General features: G+C 45.9%; 1 protein-coding gene across 3 annotated transcripts in view; it reads right to left on the bottom strand.

Annotated features, from left to right (window-relative positions):
• PRICKLE2 (prickle planar cell polarity protein 2) overlaps positions 1 to 13,443 on the bottom strand; it is a 156,191-nt gene that overhangs the window by 77,245 nt on the left and 65,503 nt on the right. For all 3 annotated transcript variants that reach the window (XM_064594173.1, XM_064594181.1, XM_045862020.3), the window contains exon 2: positions 12,430 to 12,613. In XM_064594173.1, coding sequence (XP_064450243.1) covers positions 12,430 to 12,573 — 144 coding nt within the window. In that variant the 5' untranslated portion in view covers positions 12,574 to 12,613. The remainder of the gene's footprint in view (positions 1 to 12,429; positions 12,614 to 13,443) is intronic.

Genomic DNA, 13,443 nt, shown 5'->3' with positions numbered 1-13,443 from the left:
TACTCTATGGATACGACACACTTTGTTTATCCACCCATCCATTGATGGACATGGGGTTTATTTCTGATTTTTCACTATTTAAAAGAAAGCCCCATGTTTAAGGTATTGTCTCACTTAATCCTTACAATCATGCTATAGTTAACGAAATTCTCATTTTTCAAATGATGAACGGAAAGCTCATGAAGGCGGATGAACTTGGTCAATGTTTGGGAGCAACACAGCTAGGATTTGAACATAGAGCTAGTGAGTGTCCAAGCTCATGCTCTGGAACACTATGAGCTGAGAAGAATAGGTACTTCAAAGACAGAAGCCATGGGAGAGCAGCGCAGAGCCTGAAGTCTCTGTGGGTCTTCCACAGAGAGGGTTGTCTCCATCTGCCTGTGAATGAGTCTGTGTCACACAAAGCAAAACCTCAAGACAGGGGCTGGGAAGTGCCCGTTTTACACTGGACTTGGAAAACAGCCACAGAGGAATCACACCTGGACTAAGGGCTTGCAGGTAATGATGACTTAATAAATATCGGTCAAACGAATAAATGGCTGAGTGCAAAGTGAATGAATGAAAGTACAGAGAAACAGATGGATAGGTGGAGATCAGTTATTAATTGACTCGATAGTAGATTCATCCAACCATCTCATGAAACTACTCAAAATATCTCATGAGTCAGAAGGCAGAGATTATCCTGATAGTAAATCAACTGTCACAGGAGCTCAGTGTAGGCTGCTCAGTCCGCAGAAAGGGCGGCAGCTGTGCACTCAGGCAGGAAGTCCAAGTCCTGAGTCCCACTAGCCATCCTGAGGATCCCAGAAAACATTTACTACAAAGACGGGGGCCATCCATCTTGAAAGCTAGAAACCCCCAAGGCAGCTCTCCTTTCTGGTGTTCGCAGATGAGTCTTGGTTTCTCCAGGCATCCCACTCTGCACACAAGCCTTGACAAGGCCCTGCTTGTGGAACCTGGCCACAAGGCTGCTGATGTGATCCGGCAGAGGCCCGGAAGCCTGAACCCAGCTTCCAGTCTCATCTCTGACAGCTCTGTTGAAAACAAGTTCATTAACAGGCAGTTTTATTGAAGAGTGCACACAGGCATATTTCCCACTGCCACGTGATGATGTCAGTGCATTTCTGGAGCCAAGATCAACACGGCATCCATCGTTGATATGACTGGTTTGCTGAGAACTGTGCGGGAGATCGCTTTGGGGCCTCCTTCTACTTCCTTCCCCACTCACCTCTCACACGGCACCAAAAGCCCTGGGATGAGTGACAGGGAAGGTGAACACAGCAGAGGCCGCTTAGAAGAAATTTAATCCAATCCAGTTGGGGAGCCATGTGTCTCACTGCAGCCATGAAATTCCATCCTGAGCTCAGCATGTACTGATGGAATAATGAAATGAAGATGGTAGTGCAAACGGCTGGTGAGTCTAATGATGGTGTTTGTGGGGTTTTTAGAGGGATGATTTGATTGTATGTTCCCTTCTTAAGAACCAGAACCACCCAGGGCGCCTGGGTGGCTCAGCTGGTTAAGCGACTGCCTTCGGCTCAGGTCATGATCCTGGAGTCTCCCTGGATGAGTCCCGCATCGGGCTCCCTGCTCGGCAGGGAGTCTGCTTCTCCCTCTGCCCCTCCCCCTCTCATGCTCTCTCTCTCTCTCTCTCTCTCTCTCATTCTCTCTCTCAAATAAATAAATAAAATCTTAAAAAAAAAAAAAAAAAAAAAGAACCAGAACCACCCAGCAGGCCTAGAGAGATGAAGCACTTTGTCATTCTTCTCTCCCTTCCCCCAGATCTGCAAGCTTCTGTCCCTCTCGGTATAAATAGCTTCTCACATTCAAAAGAACAAACTGTCTACAGCCCGAAAGTGAATGGCAAAGCTGGCTGCTGGCACTGTGGACCCAGCCCAGGGGTGAGTCACAGCTGTAAAACTCATGCTTCTAAAGTAACAGGGACCAGAGCATTTTCTGAGTTAACAGGCCAAGGAGAGGGCCGAGGAACAGAACCAGTGAAAAGATTTTGAAAGGGGGTGCCTGGGTGGCTCAAGTCGTTAAGCGCCTGCCTTCGGCTCAGGTCATGATCCCAGGGTCCTGGGATCGAGCCCCACACCGGGCTCCCTGCTCAGCGAGAAGACTGCTTCTCCCTCTCCCGCTCCCCTTGCTTGTGTTCCCTCTCTCGCTGTGTCTCTCTCTGTCAAATAAATAAATAAAATCTTAAAAAAAAAAAAAGAAAGCATTTTGAAAGCATCCTGAATTCTCCTTTAACAAACAACCTCGTACCCAGGCCATATTCGAGAGATGTCAGTCAGGGGCAAGATGCTGGAGAAGGAAGTGGGCAGCTTCTGGGGCTCACCCCCTGTCATTACCCAACTCTGCTCCAGTGTCTTGGAGACCCAGAAAATGACCATGGTGATGACAGCAGCTACCATTTGATGTGGACCACCTATGGGTCAGCATCTCCCAGGCTCCTTAGAGAGAAATTCTTTTTTTTTTTTTTAAAGATTTTATTTATTTATTTGAGAGAGAGAATGAGAGAGAGAGAGAGAGAGAGAGAGAGAGAGAGCATGAGAGGGGGAGGGTCAGAGGGAGAAGCAGACTCCCTGCTGAGCAGGGAGCCCGATGCGGGACTCGATCCAGGGACTCCAGGATCATGACCTGAGCCGAAGGCAGTCGCTTAACCAACTGAGCCACCCAGGCGCCCCTTAGAGAGAAATTCAGTAGGTCTTCACAGCTACTTCAGACCTGGGCAAGAGCCTCTTCATTTTACAGACAAAATGAGTGAAGCTCAGGGCACCCCAGGCCACATAGCTAATAACTGGTAGAGCCAAGATTTGGCTCCATGTATTTCGAACATTAGTTTTTCCATTACCCGAGAGCAGCAGTTCTGATCCGTGGCACGGATCAGAAACCCCTGAAGTCCCTGTCCAAAAAGAATGTTGGGCCTACCTTCAGAGTTCTGGTTTAGTAGGTCTGGGACAGAGCCTGGGAATCTGCATTTTTTAAAGATTTTATTTATTTATTTGACAGAGAGAGACACAGCGAGAGAGGGAACACAAGCAGGGGGAGTGGGAGAGGGAGAAGCAGGCTTCCCGCTGAGCAGGGAGCCCGATGTGGGACTCGATCCCAGGACCCTGGGATCATGACCTGAGCCGAAGGCAGACGTTTAACGACTGAGCCACCCAGGTGCCCTGGGAATCTGCATTTTTCAATAAGTTCCCCCGGTGGGTACTCATGCTGCTGGTAAGGGACCCATACTTTGAAAACCACTGGACTAGGCTGACAAAATGTAGGTAATCTAACCATCATTCTATGGAACAACCCAGCTCAAATGTCATCTCCTCGGAGAGGCTCTCCCTGGTCACGCCATCTAAAGTAGTTTTTCTAAATCGAGGACCAGCAAACAGTGGGCCTTTGGGTCAAATCAGGCCCACTGACTATTTTTGTAAATGAAGTTTTATTGTCACCTGGCCATGCTCAAACTGCTAATTTGTCTGTAGCCTCTGCTAGGATGTCAGCTCTAGCAGGGCAGGGAGACTTGTTTGCTCACGGCTGTCCCTCAGTGCCCAGCACAGAGTTGGCACCCCCTAATATCTGCTGAGTGAATGAGCATCGCAGTCGAGTGCCCAGGTCTGTGACATGGGAGCCTGAGGGCCAGTGCAGGAGGAAGAGGCGATGTGCTTCTCACCCTGTGGGCTGTCAGCCAGGATGAGACAGGGAGGAGAGCCCGAGACAAACAGGGATTGTTGATGGGGGAAAATCAGCCTTTGAAGTTTCCTGCTTCCTGCAGTGAGGGGGAAACAGGAGGCGGAGAAAAGAGGAATCCCTTAGTCACCAGGGTCAACCTGAGATTAGGGGAAACTTCCTTGTGTGACACATGCCGCCTGCTCTTCCAACACAAGCCATGTCGGCGTCCTTGGCTCTGATATCCTGGGTGGATCGCGGCAGAAGAAAGAGGGGTGGAGGACGAAGAGCCCGAACTAGCAGGGGAGTCGCAAAGACAGCCGGGGTGAGCCGTGGCTCTGCCCCTTCCTACCTGTGGCAACCTGGTTGAGTTTCTGACCCTCTCTGAGTGGCAAGGGATTCATGGAAAGAGGGAGGCATCTTGTACAAGGCTGAAATGTGATTGCTTATTCAGGTAACATCTGTTTATCAGATGGGTAATATGTATCAGGCATTATTTTAGGTACCAAGCACACTCGGTGAACAAGGCAATGTGTGACTCCGACAGGCTCACATTTGAGAAGGTAGGGCATCTGACAAAATGCACAGATAGAAGCCTACAGGGAGTACCGGTATGGGGGCTCTCTGTTGCCCTATCTTCACCTGCAGGCAGAAGCATCGAGGTGATGGGTGTGAAGGCTCCTTCGATTTCCCAGGGGCAACCAAGACAGTGGGGTTTCCCAGCCTTCACATCCATGGATGCCTTGGCCAGAGCTGGATGCTGCATGGGCTCCATTCATCTCTCCCCAGACCATTCACCACCCCCTGCCCAAATTCTTCATGCAAAAGCAAAGTTGATACTGATTTCGTTTCACTTCTGAGCTTCACGCAAATGGGTCCTGTAACACCTGCAACAAGCCAGATCTTTGCATGGCTGGCTTTTTCATGTCCTTCAGCAGCACTTCAAATTTTACCCCCCCCGAGAGGCCGTCTCTGACCAACCAGCCTAGATTAGCCGGTCCCTCCAACACTCCGGCCCACCTCCATTGTCACAGAAGCTGCTGTATTTTCTTCATGGCATCGATTAAATGGGACACCACTTGTAAAGCGCCCAGGATCGTGCGTGACACTGGAACAGTTCACTAAATGTTTCTATCACCATTATTGACATTATTGTTCTTTTTTCATCTATCACCATCTTGAATTATCTTGAACATCTATTGTTTTCTAATTTATGTCTCTAACACCCACCCCCTCACAATCTAGCAGAAACCTTAATCATCTTGTTTACTGTTTTAGCCTCAGGGCCTAGAATAGTGCCTGAAGCATAGTAGATACACAGGAGTGTCTGTTGAATGAGTGAATGAATGCATGAAAAAGTCCCATTGCTATTCCCTCTTCACAAAAGTCTCCAGCATTCTCTCTGATTCACTCTGTACACTCTCAGGGGAACACAAGCCCGGGAACACTGCCAAGAAGCCCACCCATTAGAGGCCTTAAGTGGCAGAGAGGCTAGAGCCAGGAGTGAGGCCTCCTGCTGACCCACTGTTCTCCGGGGGGGTGGGGGAGGTTTGTAGAATATTCTTCGTTGTGGGAAGGCTCTCTTTGCACTCTGAGCTGCCCGCAGAAAATGCCCCAGGGACTCACTGCTCCCAGGCCTGGTGACCTCCTGGTGGCAGGAGCCCTCAGGCACTGAGGGAGGTGGGTGGCAGAGCTCGTTTGTTCAACAGACGGCCCAGAAACCTGCTTGGGGCATGAGAGAATTCGGTCAGGTGGCTCTGTGTGGGCCCCCATCCAAGTTGCTCTGGCTCAGTGGAACCAGAAGTGCATTGGAAAGATGTGGCACCTTTACAACCCAGACAGCCTGGGGAACAGAAAGGCCTCTGGATCGGCAGAATTCAAAATGATTTTACTGAAAGCCTTGGAGAAGACCGAGAAGAATTCCAGGTCTCCCACTGGCCCATGCTTCGCTCACCTCCTCCACCCCGACCTAACCTTCCTCTGTCCTGGTCAGCCCCCAAAGTTCCCTTCACCCTCTTCCTGCCTGCTGGGGACAATGGTCATCTGTGTCACTGCAGCTTCATAGGAAGGGCAGGGAGGTGACAACCACTTTATGGAGCACCTTCTGCGTGCACACACTCCCCCATTGGGGGCCCAGAGCAGCTCCTGTGGCCTACAGCTCTGAGACGATCAGCTCCCAGGTCAGGGTGGCTGAGACAGAATCTGTCCATCAGCTGCGTGACCGTGGGCATGTTTTCTGAATTTCTCTGAGCCTTGCTTTATTTACCTCCGAAACAGAGACAGGAATAATAATTTCCAAATAAGGTTTGTTTTGAGAATGGAAGAGGAAGAATGCAAGCAAAGTGAAAAATTGTAACAAGTGTCCATAATTTTCTCCACTGTCATCTTCATCGTCGTCGTCGTCATCATCATCATCATCATCATGAGAAAACCGAGGCTCTTGGAAGCTGAACATCTTTGCTGAGGTCAGGAAGGGATGGAGCAGTGGCCAGATCTGCCTGACTCCAGAGACAAGGTTCCTCCCCCCCCCCCCCCCCCCCCCGACCATGCTGCTTCCTCCTCACCCCATGGATCTCAAAGGGCTCCGGGCATTTGGATGGGGACACCAATGATTCCCTGCCAGGCCCTTGGCTCCTACCACCTGGCTCCAGCTCCCAGTCCTGGAGCCAGCAGCACTGTGGAAGGTGTGGGCTAGAGCACGGTCCTCATGAGATGTCACCTGTCTCCTGGCCCTTGTCGGCAGAGAAAACCCAGAAGCAATCGAGATGGTTAGGGGAATCTGCTTAGAACACATGCCTTTGAGAGAAGCACAAGGAGCAGGGAAAATTGAAACGGAATCATCCTTTATGTAGAAAAAAACATTTTGAAGACTTTTCTCTTTCCATGTGATGCAATCCGGAGCCTTTCGGCTTCTGCAGAGGACCTCAGTCCTCTGCCGGTCTCTTAACAACTGTTAGTTGGGTGGTTGCCATGGGTTAGGCTCTGTGTGAGAGGCTGGGGGACTCCTGAAGAACAAACCAGACAAAATACCTGCCCTTTTGGATCTTAGAGCAAAGTGGAGGAGGTAAATATCCAACAGATAATTATACCAGAAGTATCCAATTATGTTTGAAAAGTGTTAATAAGGGAAGTAGCAGGGATTGCTACAAAGCATGTAAGTGGGGACCTAATCTTGTACTGGGAGTAGGAGGTGGTCACAGGAGCTCCTTGAGGAAACACATTTAATCTGATACCTGCCGGATGAGCAACCGTCACTGAATTAAAAGCCGAACAAAGAATTTTACGTACCTCCAAGAGAGATAGTTCTAGACTTTCACAGGGCTCAAAACCAACTAATTTGCCCCATCCTCTAGGTAGTACTGGATGGCCTGCTTTGCCACACATGGCAGAATACTAGGAAAGCCAAACATTGGACAATTGCTCCCGATATCTTCATCCTTCCTGTGAGGGGTTGATGTGCAAGTTCCAGAAAAATAACTGAACTGCCACTCTTTTTTTTTTTTTTTAAGATTTTATTTATTTATCTGAGAGGGAGAGAGCATGAGAGGGGGGAGGGTCGGGAGGGTCAGAGGGAGAAGCAGACTCCCTGCCGAGCAGGGAGCCCGATGCGGGACTCGATCCAGGGACTCCAGGATCATGACCTGAGCTGAAGGCAGTCGCTTAACCAACTGAGCCACCCAGGCACCCTGAACTGCCACTCTTGAGGGGCAAAACCACAGTTAAGGTCAAGGTAGTTTTACTAATGTTTGGAAACCAAGGATTGGGGCATTCGTATTTGAGAACCCTCTATAGATACTCACAGTATCCAAAACACTGATGGAAAGGAATTCACTCAGGAGATGCGATCTAATGGTCTCTTCAGGTTTGCATGGAGCGATGAGCAGAATTAATAGAAAAAACACATCCATAAGCACCCAGTGAAGATGATCCACCCAGAGGACTTACCTTTCTGGACAGCAGTTTGTCACAATAAATCAAAAGCCTTAGAAAGGTTTACATGAGACCACGCCACCTCTAAAAACTGTTGTGTAAGATGGATGGCCACTGCCCCCTTATTTAATAGAAAGGAAAGCTGCCAACAAGGCACACGGTCAAAAATAAACCTTCAGCTCAGGGGTGCTCAATGGTGGTACTCCTGGCATTCGGGAGGGGTGGCTTTTTCTTTGTGCAGAATCATCTGGTAATTTTCAGGATGTTAAGCATCTCAAGCCTCTACTCATTTTAATGCTAGTGGAGCTATTTTGACAATAACTACCCCCTTCTAAACATACATTTCCAAATGCTCCCTAGTGGTGGGTGGGACCACTGCAGGTAAGAAACTACCAATGAGGACCAGGCAATCATTCCAAAGGATAATCTGGATCTAAATACACGGATACCAAAAACTGTTCACAATACATAAAGTGAAACAAAAGTCAGGGTAAGTCTGCAGCATCATCACATTTTTGTCTAAAACAAAATGGAAAATTCTCCTATTACAAAGATACTTGCTACACGCATACAATAAAGGTTGCAAAACAATAGTCCTAGATTTGTGGAATTATGGGTGACCTACCCAGAACACGGCACTCGAACAAATGTCTGCTGATGTGAGTCAGCCTCTTATGTCTTGATTGAGCCAGAACTTTGCTGACAGATCCTTTAGGTTTTAACATCACTTTGATTCAGTGGTTCTCACCTGGGGTGCCCAACCCACCCCCCAGGTTCACAGCACACTGCCTGGAGACAGGTTTGGTCACCCCAAGGTCCAGGGGAGCGGGTGGTGTATGCTACTGGGATCTAGTGGTAGAAGCCAAGGAAACTCCTAATTATCCTACATTGCACAGGACAACACCAACAGCAAAGAATTATCCAGCTCAGAATTCCAATAGTGCTCAGGTACTCAAACCCTGCTCACCATTTGCCTTTCTTACGGCTTGTTAAGTATCCTCCAAATTCTTCCTGAAGTATCATCTACTGTAAATTGATCACTAGAACATCTCTAGAAGACAGGGCACATATTATTAACTGATTTGAAGGCAAATTGGCACTTGAAAGAAGACTACAGATGGTCAGTCAGGGCAGCTGAGGTACTGGAGGGCTCTCTGGATGACGTGACACACTTTGTTTGAGGTGAACAGAGGGGAAGGATTGGAGCAACCTCACTGATGACTTTTCAGTCCGGTCATTAAAAATCACGGCATAATATGATCCAGCAATTGCACTACTGGGTATTTACCCCAAAGATACAAAAGTAGGGACCCGAAGGGGTACGTGTACCCCGATGTTTATAGCAGCAATGTCCACAATAGCCAAACTGTGGAAAGAGCCAAGATGTCCATCGACAGATGAATGGATAAAGAAGATGTGGTATATATATACAATGGAATATTATGCAGCCATCAAAAGGAATGAGATCTTGCCATTTGCAACGACGTGGATGGAACTGGAGGGTATTATGTTGAGTGAAATAAGTCAAACAGAGAAAGACATGTATCATATGATCTCACTGATATGAGGAATTCTTAATTGTAGGAAACAAACTGAGGGTTGCTGGAGTGGGGGGTGGGGTGGGAGGGATGGGGTGACTGGGTGATAGACACTGGGGAGGTTATGTGCTCTGGTAAGCACTGTGAATTGTGCAAGACTGTTGAATCTCAGATCTGTACCTCTGAAACAAATAATGCAATATATGTTAAGAAAAAAAAAAAGAAGAAGAAGAAGAAGGTAGCGGGAGGGGAAGAATGAAGCGGGGGAAATCGGAGGGGTAGACGAACCATGAGAGACGATGGACTCTGAAAAACAAACTGAGGGTTCTAGAGGGGAGGGGGGTGAGAAGATGGGTTAGCCTGGTGGTGGGTATTGAGGAGGGCACATTCTGCATGGAGCACTGGGTGTTGTGCACAAACAATGAATCATGGAACACTTCATCTAAAACTAATGATGTAATGTATGGGGATTAACATAAGAATAAAAAATAAATAAAATAAAATAAAAAATCACGGCATAAATGCTCTTCCTTTCTGGCATCATCTATTATATTTATCACTTCTCGCTCTACTTTAAGAAAGTCGGGTTTTGTAGCTAGTAGGTTTTTATGAAATTAAATGACCCTATTCAGAAACACCTCCCTAAATGGGAGGTGAATTCCATGTGCATTATACTTAATTGAAGGCATTTCTCAGAAGAAATAGAATAATAAAGAGTATCACCTGAAGGTGTATTACCAACCCCATGATCAGGGAGTCAAATGAAAGGTTTTTAACAGAAATGAAAGCACATGACTCTCAACTCTGACCTTTCCTATTTCGCCTGTAGCACAAAGCATTTAACTTTCACTGTAATTTCTCTTGATAGAAAAATGAAGTTTCTTAAATCAGAGACAACTAGACATGATATTAAACGTCAGCATTTTTAGTGAAAAGCATTCAGGGTCTCAAATCTGTCTTATCTTAGAACATTCCACACAGCTTTTAAAAAAAAAATCTTTGAACATATAAATAGTTCCATAAGTAACAGATTTTAAAAGATCTTATAATTTTAAAATTTGAATTCCATTTCTTTCAGGCAACATGATCCCTTCAGACACCTTTAAATGCAGACTCCCATTTTATTAGGCAAATATACAGCCCTTCAAAAGGCTTGAAGAGAGAGTCTCTCTGGAGAACAACAGCCCTTCCTAACCCTCTGTGTCACATAAGTCTGAAGAAATTCAGGGAATAGAGAAAACCACCCAAGGAATAGCAGAATTATGAGAGATGGGAATATCCGTTCATTGGACATAATTCAAACCACTTGTTTAATAGCATTAATTGTTTTCTGTCAAAACAATCAAAGAAAATTGTTTTATATTTCCCAAAATATTCATTTTGGGTGAATCAAGTAGCCTTTAAAAATACTATCAGCACTCACTTTTGGAATTGGTGAATTGAACCAAGACCCCAACTTCTGCAACTGTCTGTTCTCTTGGGCCAACCAAAAATTTTCTCTGCGTCTGAAAATCATAGAATGATGTTTCATGGTCTTAGAGAAGAGTTTACCTAAGCAGGAACCCCAAATAGCTTAGCTTCAGAATTTCAGGGCCCAATTTAGCAGAAAGTGAGGTGAACAAAAGAAAGATGGGTCTCCTAGAAGCTGCTGCAGATGAGGTTAGCAAGAAAATGAAACAAGCTCACAGATGTATCTAGGTGTGAAAACTCCCCGCTCAAACACTGGCAGGAGAATGGTGATGTCAAACAAAGATATTCAATCACTCACCACCTCATTTGAGTGTTCAGACAAACTCAATCAAATGCTCTCATTCTTCTGAAGCTTACTCTTTAATAATACAATCTTCACCGAAACAGAAGGAAATAAAGATATAACCTTAACCTGCAAACCGAGAGAAAATGTTCTTATTTCTTCCTGCTGATATCTCAAATCCTCATAGAGATTATTTTCTGTGAATGTTTCTGTTCTAAAACATTTTCTTCCTCATAAGAATGAGAACAGAGATCACAAAAATGAAGTGCTTGCAGGGCTTAGGAAGGTCTTCTTCAAGACATAAATATGAACTTTTACATAAAAACTCCTAATATTTAAGGATTAGTAACTAATTCAAAATTTTAAATAATACTTTGCTGGCTAAACAAATCCTACCTGTGTGCCTGATTTCAGGTGCCAATTTGCGACCTCAAATATTGGAAAAAGAAAATGAGAAATGGCTAATCAAAGAGATGTTATGGGCGCCTGGGTGGCTCAGTCGTTAAGCGTCTGCCTTCGGCTCAGGTCATGATCCCGGGGTCCTGGGATCGAGTCCCACATTGGGCTCCCTGCTCGGCGGGAAGCCTGCTTCTCCCTCTCCCACTCCCCCTGCTTGTGTTCCTGCTCTCTCTGTCTCTCTCTCTGTCAAATAAATAAATAAAATCTTAAAAAAAAAAAAAAAAAGAGATGTTATTAGGGGTCCACTCTTGAGTTGTTTGCCAATTCTTGGGTCTTCCCTAATCATAAAGAACTTTTTCTAGCAGCATTATCACACCAAAAGTCCCTGACTTTAAAATTTCAGGGTATTTTAAGCTTCCAAACATTCTGTCAGACATAGGGAAGATCACTAGAGACAGCCATTTTCTGTGTCAGAGGGGCAAAACTCAAAGATGATGAGAGTGTCTAGCTTAAGGAAGGGGCTTCTAAACCAACATGAGGCTGGTGGAGGAGAAAACTCCAAGTACAGAAATGCAAAGCGGAGGCTATCACTGAGAAAAACGCAGTGAAACAGAAAGAAACCGAGCTCATCTGATCGAGCCAATAATATTTGCAGCCTGTAGGCAGTTCAAATATTTAAGGAAATGCCAATGTCTTTCTTTGTAAAGCAAGGCCAAACTTAGTATTTAAACACAGCATATATCACTGGGAGGAATAAGGCAAATCCTTATGTCCTCACTTTCCTTTAACAAAGAATCTTAAAGATTCATGGCCAATGTAGAACTCCCTTCCCCTCTTCAAAAATCAAATTTCCCTTTCTAATGTTTCAAAGCCAACGTCTCTGAGAAGTTTCTAGTCAATCTTCTGTTGACAGTTAATAATGACAATCCAGAATGAATTAGCAATGGCCCCCGTAGGACTCATTTTCATTTCTCTTCCTCAGCGCCCACTGGTGCCCCAGACATTGTCAACCCATGCAGCCCCAACCACTTCTCTGAATCAGCAAAGTGAACTCTTCCTTCTGAACTGGAATGAGGAAGGATGGGCAGGACAAAGATAAACAGCCCAAACCACAAGTGCCCTCCCCATCAAGAATGGTACCTGTTCAGGCTTCAGCCCCGGCGGGATCCAGGCGTACTCCTCCAAGGCACAGCCTGAGTCGTCGTCTGACGTGGAGTTCCTCTGGAAGTCAAACATGAGTTTGCTGACCGTCTTCTCCATCTCTAGGGGCATCACGGTCACCATGTGCTCCTCCTGAGGGCACTTGCAGTGCAGGCAGATCTTCCTGCAAGCAGCAAAGGTGGGAGGTGAGAAGGAAGGCAAAAGAAACCATTTTTCACCTGGCTGCCAGTCACCGGCCCTTGGATCCCAAGTCACAAATGCCTTCCTTGGTAACTGACCGTTGGCAAGAGCACCTAAAGTGGCGCCCCACAGCACGCCTGTCTTCTTGGAAGGCGTGGTGCGGGACACGTGGAAACATCACGAAAGGTCAGAGGCCACTAGGTAAGCCTCATGAGAATGTTCGAACATGGACTCCAACCTATTCTTCTAAATCAGTATCCCAAGAGCAATGTCAAAATATCTTTTACACTTAGTAGAGCACTGGATATGGACCGTGACTGCAATTTCCTTAACTATAATAGTAATTAAATAGACGTAATACATATGCTGACCAGAAATATTACCAGTGGATTTAACAAATACTGACAACATACCATTTTCATAAAAGCGTCCTAGAAGCTTGGGAAATGGTAGAAGTTTTAAAGAGAACCGCAGGTGAGATCTTCTTTAAGAAAAAGAGCAAGAATATGTTTTTCCCACCAAACAAATCTGGCCCCAAGATCTCATGGGAAAGACATTGTCACCTCTACTAAATATCCCCATAGGTTTGAAATTCTAATCAGAAACCCAAATCTTTCCTACATTGGTTGTGTGTTTTTTTTTTTTTTAAATATACAGTACAAGAGGATCATGCATGTGAATTATTTCAAAAGGTAGCAGCCAAAGATAAAATCTCTCCCCAAAGTTGAACATTTCTCTTTTAAGGTTACCATCTGTTCCCTCTTCCACGGCTACAAAAATGATGAAGCAGTAAAAAGGTTGATGTCAGGCAGC

This window comes from Mirounga angustirostris, unplaced genomic scaffold (genome assembly GCF_029215605.1).
Source record: "Mirounga angustirostris isolate CCGP_5_RB_7025 unplaced genomic scaffold, mMirAng1.0.hap1 SCAF_1, whole genome shotgun sequence".
Classification (NCBI taxonomy): Eukaryota; Metazoa; Chordata; class Mammalia; order Carnivora; family Phocidae; genus Mirounga; species Mirounga angustirostris.
The sequence above is the reverse complement of the archived record's forward strand: the minus strand, read 5'-3'. Positions and strand labels throughout refer to the sequence as shown.